Source organism: Lissotriton vulgaris, chromosome 2_1, assembly GCF_964263255.1.
Source record: "Lissotriton vulgaris chromosome 2_1, aLisVul1.2, whole genome shotgun sequence".
Classification (NCBI taxonomy): domain Eukaryota; kingdom Metazoa; phylum Chordata; class Amphibia; order Caudata; family Salamandridae; genus Lissotriton; species Lissotriton vulgaris.
Window position 1 is genome coordinate 153,401,290 of NC_141687.1, and position 21,207 is coordinate 153,422,496.

The 21,207-nt window shown below is 48.0% G+C and overlaps 1 protein-coding gene across 2 annotated transcripts in view; it reads right to left on the reverse strand.

Annotated features, from left to right (window-relative positions):
* Nucleotides 1-21,207, reverse strand: part of LOC147729730 (sphingosine-1-phosphate transporter SPNS2-like) — a 327,355-nt gene that overhangs the window by 229,533 nt on the left and 76,615 nt on the right. For both annotated transcript variants that reach the window (XM_086954611.1, XM_086954612.1), the window contains exon 2: nucleotides 3,449-3,514. In XM_086954611.1, coding sequence (XP_086810737.1) covers nucleotides 3,449-3,514 — 66 coding nt within the window. The remainder of the gene's footprint in view (nucleotides 1-3,448; nucleotides 3,515-21,207) is intronic.

Here is a 21,207-nt window from a genome sequence, read left to right on the forward strand (position 1 = left end):
AAATTCTAGCACACTGTTTCACACTTCCATACACTTAAAAAACACAATGAATTAGTGCTAATAGTGCATTGTTAGCACTCAAGGGTGGCCTGGAATAGTTCAAATTGTCCCACTTATGCATGTTGGGCCCCGGCACCAACCTGCATATAAATTAACCACCGAAGGACAGCCAGAGAACATTTATAATTTCAATATTTTGCAGCCCTTCTTCTATTTCCATGGATTAGAACAGAAAGGAAACCAGGACTACGGTTCTATCCCCAGGCCTGTGTGTAGGATGCGCCACCACCAGGCTAACGGTAAAGCTGGCAGCTGGGATATTGGCAGAGACGGTGGGGTCTCCTGGTGGGGTTGCCACCGCGGCCGGATTTTGCCAGCCATGGCCAGTGTTTTTCTATTGAGGCCAGCATAAGAAGGTATCACGTGACTCCCAATTTTGGAGGCACGCATTTATTGCTTTACAAATTAAGCACTGTAAATTACCCCTGAACACTCTACCCTTGCGTAACCCGAGTTCATCTCAGGCAAGTGACTTCTGCTTCAGAGCAAGGCCCTCTAAACCCTGATGCTGTGGGTTCGGCAGACCACGGGGGTCCTGTGTGCTCCCCGGGGCGACCAGCCATGCTGCCCGGAAGGCATGCTCTGATAATGTGAGTTTAGCAGACTTTTACAAGAAACAAGGAAGGAAACGGCTCCCCAAAAAAGAACCACATTTCACAGTCACCCCACTCGTCTTCAGCATGTCAGCAGACTCAGCAGGTGGCCCCGCCCTCCCCCCCCCCCCCCCCCCCCCCCCCGGAGTGCGAGGGGCGTGGTCACGGAGGCGCAGCGTGGCCCCTCGAGGCGGCTCTCTGCTTTCTGTTTGGGTTTCGCCACCGAGGAAGAATGTCTGCCGGGCTCGAGGCTCGCCTTACAAGAGCCCCGGGGACCTGAGCAAATGTGCCGCGTCATTAGGAGGGGACGTACGCGCCTCAAAACTTGGCTCCTGTGCAGCTCTTGTTGTAGTTCAAAAACCCTGCTGGAGACGCTGTATCAGACAGACTCCGATGGCAGTCTGTCTGTCCATCCTTTTGGAAGTGAAGTGTGTGCCTATTGCAGGGCAAGCTGGACTGCAGCCCTTCTCTGCCCAGGAACTGCCCTGCAGCACTCAGAAAGCAGCACATTTACTCCTTTCCTGACTGATCAAAATGACGTCATCATCAAACTCTCTTTCTACAAATTATACAATCCAGTTGGCCCTTATTAGACTGTCGACGCTGGAAGGGCGCATATCTTTATTTTTTTATATTAAATGCCTTGAAATCTCATGACCTTTACTCCAGAGATTTACTCCAGTACTTCCATGTAATCTCCCAGGGGACGAGTGATCTCGTGATACTTTATAATGAATCAACTCAAATTAGGACGCTCTCTGTCCTGTTAACCCGCTGCCCTATATAAGTCTCGCCCACCTATGTATGGTGCTGGGACACTGCTAGCGGCCTGGTTTGTACTCCATAAAACAAGAAATATGAATACATAAACTGCAACAAAGGCAGCTGATATATTCCATGTTCTTCCTTCCTCTGCAGCCCTTGATGCATAAAGAGCCAGGGTTCGAATCAGATGTCTGTCCCTGAAACTGCTCTTCTTGCAGCATGGAGACCCGGCTCTAATCCTGGCTTTGGTGCTAACACGTGCCTGTGATCCAATTGTGGTATTGCCTGATAACACAGTAATGTTTGGGCAGCAACGAGCCAGTGTTCCTCGGACCCACCCCCTCTGCCTGGGACGACTCCTGGTGGTCGACCGCACTAGGAGCAGCTCCAACACCCACGGACCACGCACGCAACCTGGGATTCATACATGACTCCTCCCTCTCCATGTCAAAACAGGTCAACGCCGTCTCCTCCTCCTGCTACAACACCCTCCGCATGCCTCGCAGGATCTACAAGTGGATCCCGACCGAAACAAGAAAAACAGTGACCCAAGCCCTCGTCAGCAGTAGGCTGGACTACGGCAACGCACTCTACGCAAGAATCCCGGCCAAACACCTGCGACGACTACAACGCATCCAGAACGCCTCAGCCCGGCTGATCCTCAACGTCCCCCACCGCAGCCACATCTCCTCCCACCTGAGAGACCTGCACTGGCTCCCTGTCAACAAGAGGATCACCTTCAAACTCCTCACCAACTCACACAAAGCACTCCACAACACCAGACCAGCAGTACCTGAACAACAGACTCAACTTCTACGCCCCCGCCCGCCAGCTCCACTCCACCAGCCTCGCCCTTGCTGCCGTCCCGCGCATCCAACGAACGACCTCCGACGGCAGATCCTTCTCCTTCCACGCCGCCAAGACCTGGAACACCCTCCCCACCCATCTACGTCAGACCCAAGACCCGCTCGCCTTCAGAAGGCTCCTCAAGACCTGGCTCTTCGAGCAGTAGCAGCCCCACTTCCCTCCTCAGCGCCTTGAGACCCTCGCGGATAAGTAGCGCGCTTCACAAATTCACTGATTGATTGATTGATTGAATCTAGAAACAATGAACTCAAATAAAACTAATTTACATGTTATGTTATGTTAAAAGCATTTATTAAGTGCGCTTACACCAAACGGTTTCATGGCGCTGTGAGCGGTGCGGTGATACAAACAGTATTTAGTCATAGGTTTTATGAAACAAGAGGGTTTTCCGGAGTGACCTGAAGCGAGCGTAGGAGTTGGTGACTCTCAGCTCCAGGGGAAGAGCGTTCCAGTGGGATGGAGCAAGGAACGAGAATCTGAGGCCACCATGTTTTTGCGCTTGAAGGTAGGGATGGTGAGCAGGGCCAAGTGGTAGGAACGAAGATTACGTGACGGGAGATAGTGATGAAGGAGAGAGGAGATGAACACCGAGCCTTGGCCTGCCAATGCCTTAAAGGTAATGCAGCCTAATTTAAATTCGCAGCGCTTGGCCAGTGAAGCCAGTGGAGAGCTTTAAGCAGGGGGCGGACATGATGGTGCCTATGTTGATAGTTCATCCTGAACAAAGTACATGGGTCACCGCTGTGAACCTTCATTGGGCAACCGTGGTGTAAAGCATTCACCAGACCAGGCCCCGAAGTCTCAGCTGATATCACACGCCTATGCACATTCGGTCAGCTACATGGGAGCTGGTGTATGTTCAAGAACAGTGAGTGGCCTGTGGGCTAAGTGCCCTTCAGCTTAGAACATCTAGTGTTAAATTTGTGATGCCCTCTTGAACACCTGTGAGGTCCGCCCAGCCTTCCCCACCATATGCCAATGCTGGACAGGCAATGCCCTCACAGGAAGCACAACTCACGTTGGGCGCTGTTTGCCACCCTCTGGTGATCTGGAAAAGAAAGAATAGTAGACAAGGCCAATGTGACCTTAACCAGAAGCGAGCATCGCATGGGGGGGGGGGGGGGGGAATGTGAGGCACATATTGGACAGTCGGAGGTGGTTACCTGTCTGCAGCAATCCGGCCCCGCTGTCCTTCACCCCGAAATGTTGCTGGATGTCTAGCAGCACCCCTGTGGAGACAACAAGACCAGCGTTAGCTGCACTGTTTGAAAAGCAACATGGTTAAAGAAACATAACTTTAAGTCAGTATGTAGAGTCCTGTACATAATAGACGGTTTTAAGTATTGCATTCACATTTTGTACACAGTGCATATATGTCTGTCTGTCTGTCTGTCTGTCTGTCTGTCTGTCCTTCCTTAACCTGAAGGTGCATATGAAAGGCTGGTAGGGTGGGCAGAGTAGGTGCATGCCATGTTAATCTATGGCTGTTCATATTGGTGTTCATCTGGCTGGTAGAGCAGGGGCAGAGTCAGCACATGTCCACATCATATGTTGACAAATAGATAGATTCACCTACAGCAGGTAGGTTTGGGGTGGAGTCATTACATGTCAGGTGGGCCTCCAAGTGGAGGCCACTGATACATCATATAGCCCTCAGTTCGTTTTAGTACACCGAGGGATAGCATTACCCACCCCCTTCAATAAGAACACACCCTCAAACCCCTGACAAAGCAAACAGTGGAAACTAAAGAAGGGAAACAGATACAGAACTCCACAAAGGCAATGGGAAGAATACAGAAAGCACGGAGATTAAGTACAGAGCCAAACCGGCACACAAGGGAGGCAGCAGAGACAGAAAGCGGGAAGATGGCCAAAGTAGGCCATGATGAATGCGCGCCTCCCCAGGGCAACATCCGATAGCTTTGGGGATGACTTCACGGCCCTCTTATCTTGGACGCCGCCCTGTAGACAATGCCACACCTGGCCCCCCAGGGCCCTATGGAGCCCCTGCTTCCGCCAGGGTGGCTCTCCCATATCCAGTTGTGCCCCCTGGTCTTTTTCAGCTGCAGGCTGGGAGCACTGGGTGGAGACATAGACCGATGAGTGTGAAACCATTAGATCACCCAAAATCCATCTGTATCCAGCCTGGAGACAAAGCTCTTCCAGGTCAACGCATGATTTAACCTGTATCCTTCCCCTGTGGCCTCTTCCGGGTTCATGCAGAGGATCCGAAGACATTTATGTAACAGGAGAGTCAGAAGAACCAGCCCCAGGAGGTACCTGAGTGCATGAACTGTGTGCGGCAGAGCTGAGAGCTGAACTCTCGACTGAGCCCTGCTTATGAAACACAAAACAAGCCCTCTGCACACAGCATATTCTGTGAGTTACTGAAAGCACACACGATGAATCCAATCCTGCATTAATGTAGTGACCTGGTGTCTTTTCAATGGAGAAAGAACGTAATATAATCTCCATTAAAATACAATTTGTGAAATCTGAGCTTATAATATCGTAACTGATATCACTGCTGCAAATTTATGAGCATCCCTCCGGCTGCATTCCAGTCCATCATTTTTTACCACACCGCGCTAGACAAAGGCCACCCTTAAGCAGATCAGCACTGACTCTGCTGCTCATGAGAACAGTTCATCCATAAGGGACCACAAGCAATCCCAGACACTTTCTGGTCTATTTGCGCCTCATCAGTAAGGCGTAGCTTGAGTCGTATGACACAGTGACTACAGGACCAATGTATGGGCCCACCGGTCACACACAGGGCACCAACAGCAACAAACCACACGGTGACGGGCGCAGTGCTTGAAAAGCCTCCGTTCACTTTCTACTTCAGATGCAATGTGCTCTTAGGGACCTCAACTTGAGAACCAGCAATGCTGTCCACGGGGAGTAAGGCCACGAGTGTCCTTGTATGGTGCCACAACGAGAGCAGCGTCAACGAGAGCACCAACATTGCAGGACTAGTGATAAGAAAATGTAAAAAAGAAATGGCAAGATGCCAAGCCTTCTCCTGCCACTCAGCTATTACTTCTTCTCAACACAGATCTACCGATTTTCATTCATTCTTCGAACTAAAGACCCTTCTCTTCAAGCAGCACCCCCCTCTTGGGCAGCGCTCTCCCTTGATGACTGTCCCCCACATAAGAGACCTCCTCTATCGTTTTCAGTTTTCATCACCCCACTGTTCCGTATCTTCATTCGATCCTCCTGGGTACACACCTTCGTGCTTATAGATAGAATAGTACTTTATAAATATACAGATACACATATATAGAGCCCTGTAAAATGATCACCTCTTTAGCATGTGTTTTAATTAAACACGTAAAGAACATTTAAAAGATCAAATCCAGGGCACAGGAGTTTTATCGCAGTAAACCATCAGTTATTTTTCCTTATCATCTGGCACTATTGAAGGTAGTCTCACCCAGTATCTGTACCAAAGTTGAACCAATGAAACACTGCTCTACAGTCTGCTCTGTTGACAAGCCAGGAGTGGCCCCACGGCTGACTTATTTGTGGCTGATGAGCTGGCGGGAGGGAAATGAGTCCAAACTACACAAAGTAGACACATCATTGGAGACCAAGTAACTTTTTCTTCCTATTTCTGCCCCCGTGACTTTTGAGATAGGTGGTACCATGGGCCAAGAGTAGTACCAGAACATATAGTTTTAAATTTCGACCTATACACTTCCCATCAACGCATATCGCCTTTATATAAGATACGTAGCTGTGGAGTTACACATGGTAAATCTATGGTTGCCTAATTAATCAATCAATCAATCAATCTATTTGTAGAGCCGGGCTGAGGAGTTCTGGATGCGTTGTAGTCGTCGCAGGTGTTTGGTCGGGATTCTGGCGTAGAGTGCGTTGTCATAGTCCAGCCTGCTGCTGACGAGGGCCTGTGTCACCGTTCTTCTGGTTTCGGTCGGGATCCACTTGTAGATCCCGCGGAGCATGCGGAGGGTGTTGTAGCAGGAGGAGGAGACAGCATTGACCTGTTTGGACATGGAGAGGGAGGAGTCGCGGATGAATCCAATATTGCATGCGTGGTAGGTGGGTGTCGGTGCTGTCCCTAGAGTGGTTGGCCAGCAGGAATCGTCCCAGAAATCGTCCCAGGCTGAGACGTTGGGTCCGAGGATGAGGACCTCCATCTTGTCCGAGTTCAGTTTCAGATGGCTGCTCCTCATCCAGTCGGGGATGGCCTTCATTCCGTCGTGGATGTTGGTTTTGGCGGTGCCTGGGTCCTTGGTGAGGGAGAGGATGAGCTGAGTGTCGTCAGCGTAGGAGATGTTGTTGAGGTTGTGGTGGCGGGCCACTTGTGCGAGGGGGGCCATATAGATGTTGAACAGAGTCGGGCTGAGGGAGGAGCCCTGGGGGACGCCGCAGATGATGTCGGTGGCTTCGGATCGGAAAGGTGGGAGGCGGACGCTCTGGGATCTGTCAGAGAGGAAGGATGTGGTCCAGTCAAGGGCCTACACCTACTTGCCTTCACAATATTGCAATATTGTGGAAGTCGACATTCTGGATACAGTATTTTTGTAGGACAATATTTTGGTTGTCGATGTCCTGAAATACAGAAGGGGCAGTTCGCAGGTAGCAGCTCCGATTTGTTCGCTCTAATGGTTGTCCACGAAATGGCTATCATTATTTGAGATATTTGATCTGCTTGCAGCACCTTATCAGATGCTCCCAGAGATACATCCATAAATAAATATATGGATATGTGCATGCTTTCATGCATGCAAGTGAACATAGCTACAAATGGGTACTCAAACGTATGCCTGGATGGATATATACATCAATGCATATGCACCTCATACAAAATTAATGTGAATATACATATGTATGCCTACATGAATACATTCATCGATGTATATTGACACGCACAGGCCTATCACCGCACACAGTGCCGCAGTGTAACACACAGTTTCACACATTTTCACATGGTGACGAGGTGAAGAGTCACTATCACAGTGTCAGCTGGAACACCTTCAATGGAGTAGGTTTCCAGCTCAGAAGCATCACCATCACACAGTCAGCTGGAACCTCTTCCATGGAGTAGGTTTCCAGCTCAGAAGGGTCACCATCACACGGCCAGCTGGAACCCCTTCCTTGGAGTGGGTTTCCAGCTCAGAAGCATCAGGGGTGGCTTTGGGCTCATGGCGGCCCTGGGCAGGGAGCGTAGATAGGGGGCCCCGCAAGAGGGGGTCCAGGCGTGGAGGCCAGTGAAGAGGGGGGGGGGTCAACGTGTTTGGAAGTGGAACAGAGCAGGAGGCCGCCAAATCCCTGCCAGGGGCTGCCACGCAAATATGTATCCATCCTCATTGGTGTGGTGGCCCCTGTGGTTTGGTGGCCCTGTGCAGGTGCACAGCTTGCACATGCCTAAGGCCGCCCCTGGAAGCATCACCATCACACAGTCAGCTGGAACCTCTTCCGTGGAGTAGGTTTCCAGCTCAGAAGAGTCACCATCACATGGTCAGTCGGAAACCTTTCCATGGAGTGGGTTTCCAGCTTAGAAGAGCCACCATCACACGGTCAGCCGGAACCCCTTCCATGGAGTAGGTTTCCTGCTCAGAAGAGTCACCATCACACGGTCAGCCGGAACCCCTTCCATGGAGTAGGTTTCCTGCTCAGAAGAGTCACCTTCACACAGTCAGCCGGAACCCCTTCCATAGAGTAGGTTTCCAGCTCAGAAGAGTCACCCTCACAGGGTCAGCCGGAACACTTTCCATGAAGTGGGTTTCCAGTTTAGAAGAGTCACCATCACACGGTCAATCAGAAACCTTTCCATGGAGTGGGTTTCCAGCTTAGAAGAGCCACCATCACACAGCCAGCCGGAACCCCTTCCATGGAGGGGGTTTCCAGCTCAGTAGAGTCACCTTCACAGGGTCAGCCGGAACCCCTTCCATGGAGTCGGTTCCAGTTTAGAAGAGTCGCCATCACACGGTCAGCCGGAACCCTTTCCATGGAGTAGGTTTCCAGCTCAGAAGAGTCACCCTCACAGGGTCAGCTGGAACCCCTTCCATTGAGTAGGCTTTCTGTTCAGGGACCAATGCTTAGCCCCTCAGGGCTTCAGCTAATACCTCCCCAGGACATGGGAGATGGCTCCAGATGAGTACATTCTTGCTATGGGGGATGTTTAGGCGGGGCTGGGTATCCTCAGCTCCCACTCCCTTACCATATCCCCTCCCGTTGCCAAGACCCCTACCTCTTCTTCGTATGATCACACAGTAACATTACCTCGAGGTTGGCAGGTCCGGACGCAGGCATGCATGCAAACACACAATTTGGATGGCGTCCTTGGCATTTCAGAGGAAGGTCACATGTGGCTGAAGAAGATTTGAGGTTTTAAAGTTTTAATTGGCCGCCGCTCTCTGCTCTGCCTCAGCCCGGTTTCAGGTCCCCGCGGCCCACGGGCCTTTTGATATTGGAGTGCACGCCTCGCAGCGCGCGCCGCGGCCCGCGCTGATGTCATGCGCCCTCCACATGGCGGGAAGTGAGAGTTTCCTGTGATCTACCTTTCCCTCTCTGCCTCTCACAGTTCAGCGCAAACGTGTTGTAACCGAACTATCCCCTGGGCGCAAGTAAAGCTATACGTTTAATTACATTCATACAATAATAGTTTTTTTTATACTTGAGAATGCGCTTTTTCTGTTCAAATGGTATTTTATTTAGGTTATAACAGGTTACAGCATTTTTCATATTCATTGTTTTTGGCACAGTTCGATTTCCCTTTGTATGTCAGCATCTGGAGTGTGGTACGGATGCATGTTCTAGCCTCCTGGATTTTGGCAAGCGCCTTGTATTTGAACCATGTGTGCTACAGATACTTGATGCAGCACACTTTTTAACTCTCCTACTCAGATTAAAGTGGTCCTGCTTTTTTATCACCCTTCCTCTCCGAGTTCACATCATGAATAAATGCCAAATGACTTATTCCAATGGCTCCCATGTGCTCCACACAGTGGAAATGGAAAACGGACTAGGGCACCCTACCCTTGTGCTCGCTGAACTTATTTTTGGGAGCCATCTTGATTCTAGTGTTTTCTACTTTACAGAAACAGACAGCCAACCACAATGAAAACACACAAACTTTTTTTGCGGTAAGCAAATCTGGCATGTTTCATCTATCTAACACAAATCTTTATTGTATGTTCTAAATGTTTTAAGTCATGTTTGAGTTCTCTTGCTGATTTATCAGAAAGATTGTGGTTTGAGGTTTTTTGGCAGAGTGCCCACTGCAGTGATTTCACTGGAAAAATTAAAGTCACTTGCAGGGCGTCAAGAATAAAATGTTGAAATCATCCTTCGTAGAGGGAGCATCAGCAGTTTCTGGACTGGTTTGGAGGTGGCTTCCATCTTGCGCTACATTGGAGGTGCTTACACTGGCGGTCTGTTTTGGGTACAATACTTTATTTAGGGGTACAGATTTAATTTAAGGGAGTTTGGCAAAATGGCACCACCAGCCCCTGAATTTTCAATTTCTCAGAGTGGCGACCAGCCGCGGCCGCTGTAAGTGGCTGCAGATGGTGCCAACTGCATCACCCTGGTCCAGTGCTGAAACTAGAGCAGAACTCAACAGGCTTCATCCCTCAGGCTTCCACTCTCTGGTAGTATTGTATTTAATGATTTCCTATTCATGGAAAGAACTACATAGAAACAGCTACAACACGCTCTCCAAAGGCCTCATATTAACAACATGCTTCAAGAGTGTGCAAAACTGAAACGTTACCCAGAAGGGAATTTTTTTCAGACAAGCAAAAAATACATTTTCTATTCAATAGAGACATAAAATGGAACTATGCAGGCACAAACATATTCGTTGAGTCTTTAGAATGGCCAAGCATGAACCCCCATTTACTTTTTTTGGGCACCAAGGTCTCTATGGCAATATAAGACACTTTATGGCTATAGGATCCATTTTTATAAGGAACATCTGTATGCCAGCTTAAGACTTTTTGGTGTTATCGGATATACAAGTATCAAGGCTGACATGTCTGCTTTTCTGGAGATGACCATTTGTGTTGAATGCACCTAACAGCACAGCGCTGGGGCTCCTTCTCTGATTAAACTGAATCCTGGAACTAAATGTGATGTATCAATCCAGGGTCTAGCTTATCAAAAAGCACTGTGGCGCTCTGCTCGGTATGGTTGTTTTCTCCAGGAGGTACCACATGCTGTTATCTTAGCGGACCCCTTGTGGTAGGGTCACCTGCTCAGGTGCATACGCACCAACAATGCTGACTCAGGAAGCAGTCTCCCGATTTTTAAAGCAAAAAAATGGCTTTCATTTAGCTTTCTCCCACCTGGAATTATCCCCACTTTAATACAAATCAATGGGGAAAATAAATTCTCCTGATCACTTTTAAAAAATATCCCTCTTTCTTTGCCTCAATTGTCGCCATGTATGTCACAGGTACCCGGTACCTACTGGAATAATATTAGCAGGTATCCGCGAGTATTTGGGTGGTATTGCTTAACGTGAGAAATCACTATATCGGGTGCCTGCTTATATGTAACTCCCTCTAGGCGGACACCCCCAAAGCCAATTCGTAAGTCGTGAGGCTGTTGCTCTGATACCTGCAACACTTTCACTCACAGTGGTTTATGCGTATGTGCGTGGCTGGAATTACAGATTTTAAAATTGTTTTAAAACTACAGGGTACTTTGGGGAATCTTAATATTATCCCCTTATTTTTAATATTGTTTCGGCTACTCACCGCCATTACCTCTTGCTGCTCTTTGTATTTGCTGAGGGCCTAGCCTGCTCGACCCTGGCGGAAACCTGATGCTAAACGAGGCCGCACTGCACCTGGGTTGATGCGCTAGTTCTTTTCCAGGAAGCATAAATAGCGCGATGGGGCAACCGCGCAGCTGGTACGTCGTGGGGCTGTTGCTCTGATACCTGCAACACTTTCACTCACAGTGGTTTATGCGTATTTGCGTGGCTAGAATTACAGATTTTAAAATTGTTTTAAAACTACAGGGTACTTTGGGGAATCTTAATAATATCCGCTTATTTTTAATATTGTTTCGGCTACTCACCGCCATTACCTCTTGCTGCTCTTTGTATTTGCTGAGGGCCTAGCCTGCTCGACCCTGGCGGAACCCGGATGCTAAACGGGCCGCACTGCACCTGGGTTGACGCTCTAGTTCTTTTCCAGGAAGCATAAATAGCGCAATGGGGCGACCGCGCAGCGGGCGCACTGATGGCGAGCCTTCGGCGCACCAAAGGAAAGCCCGTCTGCGCCCATCAGCGCCCGAAACACGCCCAGCGCCAGGACCCCTGGTTTGTTTTCTGGTAATTACCTATAGCAAACAGCAGCTACTGGACTTTAATAAATGTGCGTGCAGGCCTTTTTGTATCTCGCCCCTAGAAAAAAGACACGAGAAAGTCAGTTTGTACTAGATGCACATGTGGATTCAATCCTGGATCTGTAGATAGAGCCTACAGATCTGACCAAGCCCGTAAACAGGGAGATTTTTCGGCGGGAGGATTGCCTGCCGCTCGGAAAAGACGTGATGGCAAAATCACGCCATTTAACACTTCAATCCCCGAGACACACGGGAAACATATGCAAGTTATAACACAGCATATTCAGTGTGTGTTAATGAATGTATGATCAGTAGGGAAACACAAATATCAGATCGAAGATCTGATTCAAAATACCACGCCCGACATTCTCTTTTTAACTGAGACCTGGACAGATCATGCCTCTGGCCCTGACTGGAACATTGCATTACCACAGGGATATGCTGTGAGGTTCCAGGACAGAGAGGTCAATAAAGGAGGGGGGCTAGCAATTGTGTATCATGACTATCTAAAACTGTATATTGAAGCTGTGACAGACTTACCAGCAGAGGCGTTGCATTTTTCTATAAAAGTACATCATTTCTGGAAGCTCCAGGGACTTCTTATTTATCACCCACCTGGGCCCAGAGCTTCTTTTTCACAAGCTCTGATGACACATCTAGAATCTTGCATTGACTCTGACTCCATGATCATTCTTGGTGATTTCAACTATCATCTTGAAATAGCCAATAATACTGATAATGGCAGACTACTAGATAACATGGCAGCTTTTGGTTTTGACCAACTGGTTATGGAACCCACCCATCAGGCGGGCCACACACTGGATGGCATATTCTATAATAATGTAGATATAAATGTGACCAAGGTGAATGTCCTCCCGTGGTCAGATCACAGGGCAGTCTATTTCAAGTTCAATACCTCTCTGCCTGGGCGTCATACGCAAAATGTTGCAGTGAAATCAAAAATCAGATGTTGGAATAAGGTCCAAACAAATGATTTAGAAGCTGCGTTGGGTCAGCCACCGAGTTGGGCAGGTGAGACCAATGATAGGGCAGTAGCAGCTTTTAATCAGTGGCTTCTGTCAGCAGCAGATATTGTGGCCCCTGAGAAATTGGTGATGGCTAAGAGGCTTAAGCCCTTAGCACCATGGTATACCCCAGAGCTGAAAGGCTTAAAAGTCAGTTTTAGGAGAGCTGAACGACTCTGGAGGCAAAGCTATAATAAGGACAGTAAACTGATATATAACCAGGCCCTTACACAGTATAAAGAGGCAATTATCAGGGCCAAAAAGCTGTTTTATACACAGAAGATTGAGAAAGCTGGTAATTCTGCCAAAGAATTGTTTAAGACGATTACACTTTTATCTACACCCCCGCAAGCTGATAGGTTTCAGCTGAACAAAGATATGTGTAACAACCTGGCCACATTTTTTCAAAATAAAGTTCACCTTATCTATGATGACCTCTTGAAGAGTCATATAGATGTGGATAACGAATTACAAACTGAGGCAGAACCAGTCCATTCCAGCCTAATTAGCTTTCGTGCACTAACAAAGAGATGTTTTACATATTAGTTTCGATAAAATCAGGTCCCCCCACTGACCCTTGTCCCCCTACAATCATGCATTTAGGGGCTAGCCAAATCGGAGGTCAACTAACACCTCTGATTAATCAGGTGCTAGAGTCGGGGAAGTACCCCACTGCTTGGAAGAAAGCGATAATTAGACCTATTCTGAAGAAATCCACTTTGGACCCTTCAGAACTTAAAATCTATTGCCCAATATTGGGCCTTCCCATAGCAGCTAATGTTCTGGAGAAAGCATTGAAAAAGACTCTAACAGAGTATCTTGACACTAATAATCTGCTGGACCCGACCCAACACGATTTCAGATCTCATCATTCTCCAGAAACTGCCCTCATGGTAGCAACTGAGGAGATCCGGAAGACTGTCGACAGAGGGGGCAAGGCGATCCTCGTCTTGTTAGATCTGTCGGCAGCTTTCGACACCGTAAATCATTCGGTGCTAGTCCAACGGTTGCAGGACATTGGCATTGGGGGTTCAGCCTTGGCTCTCCTTGCATCATTCCTGGAAGGAAGAGAACAAAGACTGCATTGGGAGGGATTGCAATCAGATGGTTTTGGTCTCCCTTGTGGCGTTCCGCAGGGATCAGTGCTTTCGCCGACGCTTTTTAATATCTAAGTCACCCCCTTGGCTAGACTTGTCAGGAAGCACGGTTTCGTAATGGTATCCTATGCAGACGATTCTCAGTTAATCATCTCGCTGGCTAAACAACCTGGGGATACCACCGCCAGGTTCCATGGGTGCCTTCTGGAGATCCTGACCTGGATGAACCAGGGCTACCTAAAAATCAATACAGATAAGACGGAAGTCCTGGAATTTGGGCAAGGACAATCCCTGTGGAACTCCTCGTGGTGGCCAACAAGTGTAGTGGAATGCCCTAAGCCGGGCCCAAAGTCAGAAATCTGGGGGTGATTTTTGACAGTCAGCTCAATTTTTCAGCTCATGTAAACAGCCTTACCTCCTCCTGCTTCTTCCTTATAAAAAAGCGGAGAAAAAGCTTCCCTTTCATTGGCCAGGCTTTGCAAAAGAAAGTGGTAGTGGACCTTTTGCTTTATAAACTGGACTACTGTTATGCGCTACTTATGGGAATTGACAAAGCCCAGAGTAACAAATTACAGTCCTTGCAAAATGCAGCTGCTAGGCTGCTGTTAAACATTCCCAAAGGCAGTTCAATGTCGAAGGGAATTAGAGCTCTCCACTGGCTCCCCGTACAGCAAAGGGTGGAGTTCAAGGCCCTATGTACTGTCCAAAAAGTGTATTATGGGGGAGGGGCCAAGGATATGCAGAGACTATTTAAACCGTATATCCCAGCCAGGACATTACGCTCTAGCAATGCCTGCCTCATGCAAGTTGACAAAATTAGGAGAGTGAGATGGGGTGGAAGAACATTTTCCCATTGTGCAGTTAAGCTGTGGAATAAACTGCCACCTGCCATGCGACTGCAGCCTAACCATCTATCTTTCAGGAAGGATCTAAAAACGTTGCTGTTCCCACCAATATAGCAGGTTAAACACGTGACATTTCCCCCACTTACACTAGTGCCAAGACGCTGTCGCATTTGCGCGCTTTATAAATGTATATCCTATCCTATCCTATCCAATGGAGTCGTCTCTGTACATGCAACGGCACATGCAGAATCGTGTCAACGGGTGCCCCCTGGTACGATGCACACTCAGAATCTTATCCACTGCTGACCCTTCATATGAGGTGTGGTCTGTGCCCGTCGTATAACTACCACCTTCCTCTTGCCTCTTGTTGCCACTGTGACTCAGTTGGCACGGCAGTGATGGTGTCATAGCCGAAACAGGAACAGGCATAGTTGATACTGGAGAGCTGCCCTGGTGGAGCTGACGACCACTTTATCTGTCTGGTCAAGTAAAGGGAATCACATTCACCCTTCCAAACTCTGAGATATATATGCTTACAGTGCTTAATTTGAGCTGGTGGTTTCTGGTGCTCGGCACCGGCACTTAATTGTCAGCACTGGCAGCTATGACAGTCTGCCACCTGGTGGCGCTGTTTGTGTAATTTAGAGATGAGGAGAATAACATTTGTTTCTTAACTCAATATACATTACGAAAAGCTCACACCTGCCGCCCCAGCCATTCTTATAGCATAGGGGGCCTAATATAATCTGAATTGTCACACTTGTAGGAGTGCGATGGTTAGTAGTGTGCTAGTATTCTCATTAGCAGCGCTGGAAAAGGGAATGGGTGGTGCAGGCTTCAGCGGCCTCCTGCCGCGGGCCCTAGCGCTTATTTGTGTTCAAATTAAGCACTGTACGTTTATCCACAATAGGACTAGGAGGAACGAATAAACAACACTACTAACGAAGGTCCTAGACAATTAAAGTCAATTTTCCAAGCGTTTATGATGATTAGCCCTAATTTTTATTAAAGACACAGAGGCGAGTGTTATGCTTTACTTCAGGGGTTTATTGCTCTTCTGCCCCACTGTTTCTATGGCAACAATCTAATTTTCAATGCATCGCTCTGCGTTGCACCTGTCGCGCCTATCGACCTACAATATACCTCCACTTGCAGGTTCTCGCTCTCGGCCAGCCCACCTCCTCCCATCTCCCCGTCTCTTCATCTGTGCGCCTTTAGACCACTCTCACTTCATTTAAACCCATTCACCTGCTGTGCCTGCCTCTCTGTTTATACCATGTACAGCCTGGTTGCCAGGGCAACGGCTGCTGAAGTAAATCAAGATGCACTACAGTGAAGTAACATATTCCATCTCAGAAAGCGAGTGCTCTCTGAGGGATATGACCCCTTTCACTCCCTGCAGGCTCAAAGCAACACCCGCACAAGCCCTTCCTTTAACGGTACATATTTATCCAGCTTGGAAGGCCTGCCTGGCTGCCTTTCTTTGTATTGATGGTTCATATGGTATAGATAAAATGTTGTAGGCCCGAGAAGAAAAATGGTCTGAAAAGAACTTAAATATCAGAGAGGCAACCTGTCTTCAAACTACCTTAGCCCCGAGGCCTGGGGAGAGGTGCTGGGTCTGCCAGGTCGTTTGGCCCCCAGCTCAAATGGATTCCTTTCTGGCTCACGGACTGCATTCTGGCGCGCACATGTGCATTTCATCAAAACTGTCGGACAAGAAGGGCGTTTTCGACTGCTTGAAACCCTGGGTGGACGGCTTGGTGGAGTCCCCCCTGGACGTTAACAAACAGCAAATGCCTGGCTGCGGGCCAGCGGCGTGACTCTCAAAAACAGGCAGGACAGAAATAAAATGAATGGTATACATCTTGTTGGTCACCCAGTAAACAGTGGTTACAAACAGTGGTGGCGCCCTCCCTATGCGTCCTCTTGGAGTAAATGTTACATGTCGTTTTCTGGTCAATCAAAGCCAAGGGTACTGTTATTTATGTCAACTTTACAGGCTTTTGAAAACGTCAGATTGGTGCCATCCAGTTGATGGCGAACATCAGGAGCGGGGGTTCGGTGGGGTTGTAGCAAGGGTGGGGATGGTTGGCTGTGGCAGGTGGAGGTGCCTGGACTGTGAGAAACAACTAGCTTGAATCATCCCCTAATCTTTGACTGCATTCCTTCTTGCACGCTAGCCAGACACTGAACACGCCTGCCCAGAAGAAACCCGCTCTTAAGATGCTCGAGGCAAAATCTGTACACAAACCTGCACACGAAGATAGGTAAGCACACTTGATAGCCTGCACGGTAGTTCAGTGGGTTAAAGCCCTGCCATTAAGATGATTTAGTTGGTTACTGTTAGAAATCAAGGCGGACCAACATCGCCTTTCATCCTTCCAGGGTATACAGTCCTGGGTATTATATGGTTTACAACAGAAAGACTACCTTTAGCACTGAAAAACGACTGGCCTCTGCCAGCAATCACACTGCAGGAATAAAGTAGTTATCACTGTCAGTCTGGTGAGAACGCTTTGAAGTAGCTGCTAAGCTGCACAGCGCTTTATAAAAGTACTATAGGAAAAATAATCGTATACATGGTGGAGATTTAGCAGGGAGCAGAGGCCAAATACCCGAAAATGACTTGGAGACCTGAAAAGGAATGTACTATCATTGAGGGGGGGTCCCCGTAGTTTACACAGATACATCACTCTTTCACACAGGGTGAACCTATTCATTAAATAACTGGCTTACCAGTGAGATCTCCACCGCTCACCCTCAGGCTCACCTGCATTTTCATTTCAGTGCCGCCCTCAGCCTTTTACAGGTTATATTTGGCGCCGCTGCACAGGGCGGGAAAAGGGAACTCATCATTCCAGGCCTAAAAATACAGCCTCTCGCATTAGGAGGACAAAGGCGGCAGCAGCAGGGCCTGTAATTATGGCTCAGACACACGAAGGGCTCAGTGCTGAACCAGGGTGCATCAGGTGCGCGTGCTACTGCGCTCACGCGCAGACGCGGGGTGGCACCCCAAGTCTGTTGTGACACACCAGGGGCTGCAGGGAGGCTCCTTCCATGGTGCCTTTCGGGTAATTCTAAAACAGTAATTTCTGACTTTAGGCCCAGCCCACTAAAGCGATGTGCCTGGCTGGTACCCAGGAGGCGGGTCCACCTGTGCAGTGTGAGGCTGTACCACTCTCCTCTCTACGAGTAAATAGAAAGGAATGCACATTTCCTTCTCAAATGCCAACTTTGATTTGTCCAGGTACCTAATAACTGAAATATGATCCTGAAGAAGTTTAAGTGTATAAAATAAACACCCTGTGTCCTCTGAAAACCACCATCACACTTTCCACTGCTCTGCGCCTATGTTCTGGGATAGTTACAGCAGAGAGGCCCAGGGTTGAATGGGCACACAGTCATTACTCTAACAGCACCACCATCACACTTTCCACTGCTCTGCACCTATGTTCTGGGATAGCTTCATCAGAGAGGCCCAGGGTTGAATGGGCACACAGTCATTACTCTAACAGCGTGGTTGCAGCTGCTGTTAAGTACAAACGTTCATTGCTGTTGAACATATTTCAAGTCTTTGTAGTTCTTGGCTAGTGCAGCATCTGTAATTGTCAAAAACAATCTAGGGAAATTACACGTAGTTCACAAAGTCTCCACTGCCCAGTCAGTTGCGAGAAAAATGTAGGCAATGCATGTACTTGCGTACAAAACTCTCATGAATGACCCAAGTAGACCCGCAGGTTTCAGAGTTCTTGCGAGACAATGCTCATAAAAGACTCCGATTTACGGTTAGGAAACGTGCACAATTTCAAATCCACTTGAGATTAGTTTCATTTCAAAATATGTTCCCTAACATGTCCGGGCTCACTTCCCCCTCATCCGCCCACCCCGTGTTAAGTAGGGGGATTGGTGCGCCTTCTCACACATTTAGTGCGCATAAGTGTGAACATTGCACCTCAATTGTTTGTAAATCCCAAAAAGGTTACACCTGGATGGTTTTACACCCAGTTTGTTTAGGATTTCACTGGCACTTCCGGGACACTGTTCCTGGGTTGCCCACGTGTGAAACTTGCTTCATAAATTATACGAACCCCAACATTACACACTCTTAATTCACAAATTTACTACAGTTTTTGTAAGTAATTTGTACCTTTTGAAGACACTCCTGCTCCACATCACCCCCTGGGAGAAGGGAGATGGGGCGAGGGGCATGGCCCTGAACGCCATCCGGGCAAAAAGTCCACCAGTGCCTGCCTGTATCGTGTATCCAGTTTAAGTATAAAAAGATGCCTTTAATAAAGAGTGACGGAGCGAAGATAACACTATCCTCCACGGGCTGTGAGTCACTCCTGCTTCGTCCCCATCCCCGGGGGACCCGCCAGCCCCAGGCCTCGAGGCGACACTGGTCAGGAAGTCGGGTGGCCACAAATGAGAGAGCGCAGGCACGCACACCCTTCCCACCGCTATGATTTTGGGTGACCTTGTCTATTTGGAGCTGCAGTAACCATGGCAACCTCCCTACATCTGCATTGCTTTCCGCTAATCATCAGCAGGGAGGACCTTTCCCTTGCAGCTTGCGGGCAGTGCCCGTGAGCAGCAGTGCTCGGCTAGCGCCAGGAGGCCGGCGCTTGCCTCTGGGGAGCTGGTCTCTTTGAGGTCCCAAACAGGTCCCTCCCATTATGGATTCTGGAGCTCCCCAAAATAGGATGATTCGAATCTGACATGATGGTTTTCCTTTTTGTAGAAATGCTGGGGGCCATAAAAGTTATATGTCTTTAGACCTTGTAGAGTTCTTAAGTAGCAGAGATTCTGCACAGGTAAGGGGAGACGGCTCAGGGCAATCAGAGTTCAGGTGGAGGACACAGAAGGAAAAGGGCGACAGGATACAGGCTTGAGGGAATAAGGGTTCAGGGAAAGGATGTAGGGTGGAATTATTGTCAAGATAAAGGTGGAAGGGGACATATTGTTCATCATCAAGATAAAGATAAATACAAGGGTTCATGGTAAAGAAATAACCGGGATACAACTCACTCAAGAAGAGAGATTTTTCAGTAGAGGGAAAAATGAAAAGTAAAGACGAAGACTTAAGAAGTTAGGGTGCAGAACAAGACATAGGAGGCATAAGGGCTTATGATAACACGTTAGTGAAACGTGTTCTGCGGTCAAACATAGAATCTTCACACATGGAACAGATATACGGTAGGTAACTCGAGTGTCTGTAAAATATACGTTCTTGAACAAGTACATAAGTCGAAACACATTGAAAGGATTCCTTCAGTAGAACCTCTATGCTCAATCATAAAGGAGGGACTTATACCGGAGCTATTTTCTGATCCCGCAGGGAAAGGGGGCACAGGAACATCTAATTGTGGTCTGCCAGCTCCTTTCATCCACCTCTGTGCCACCACAGAAGGCACGCGCGGATCGTAACGCAGACCCACCACACACCCCCTGATCAATTCACCCTGTTGGTTCGAAAAATAAACTGTTATGAAAGTCAGCCCATAGTCCATTGAGTGTGGATGTGTACAGGAGGCAGCCACGCCACAATATTTATCTATAAAATTGTTTCAAATCAACCTCACTTGGTCTTCACAAAATGTGTGTTTTTATAAATTTAGATACATCATAAAATGTATAAAAGCTGTGCTTGATTTCTCTGAGCTGATAGACCCCTTTCACTAACCCCCGGAGCAAAGACATATTTTTTTAGTATGAAGATATTGAATGGAAAGATATTTTCCAAAACGTATCAGATACATTTGTAACTACCCTGGAAATGATTTTTAAGAAGATAGAAGGCAAGAATTTAAATGCTAATGATCTGGAATAAGCCTCTGAGTTGATGTTTGTTGCATCCATGCTAGATTATGCAAACCAGCAAGCATGTCCCAAACCTTATCCTCTCAGTAGGATGCTGCGAGAAAATCAGCAACTTCTTTACCGACAGAATCTGTGAGATTAACTCTTCATTTAGAAATCAACCCCCTTCAGCTGAGTCCGAGTGGGAAACCTTGGGTCCTGACTCTGACTTTCGATCTCACCTCAGCAGTTTTACCCCCTTCACAGAGGAACAGGTTGCAAAAGCAATGGCCGAAGTTAAATCGGGGGTCCCCACTTGACCCATGCCCTCATTTCATCTTTTCCCCGGATCATATCGACTCTATGCCCTCACGTAACTCGCCTATTCAACAAATCCCTGGACACTGCTGCATTCCCAGAGACCTGGAAAAAGGCCATTCTAGTCCCACTACTAAAAAATAGAAGGCATGGACGTCCACAATCCAGCAAACTACCGACCAATTTCCCAGCTCCCAAATCTATCTATAGTAATGGAGAAGTTGGTTAACAAACAACTGTCCAACTATCTTGAAAACAACGAACTCCTGGACCCATCTCAAACTGGCTTCAGAGCCACCAACAGCACCGAAGCCACCCTCCTGGCAGTCCTAGATAACATCAGATCCCTAACCGCAAAGCCGCATCCCTGATCCTATTGGACTTGTCAGCTGCTTTCGACACGGTCTTGCATGGCCTATTACTGAGCACCCTACATGAAAAGGGTATACAATCCAAAGCCCTTCAGTGGTTCAGTTCCTTTTTAAGCAACAGAACACAAACAGTA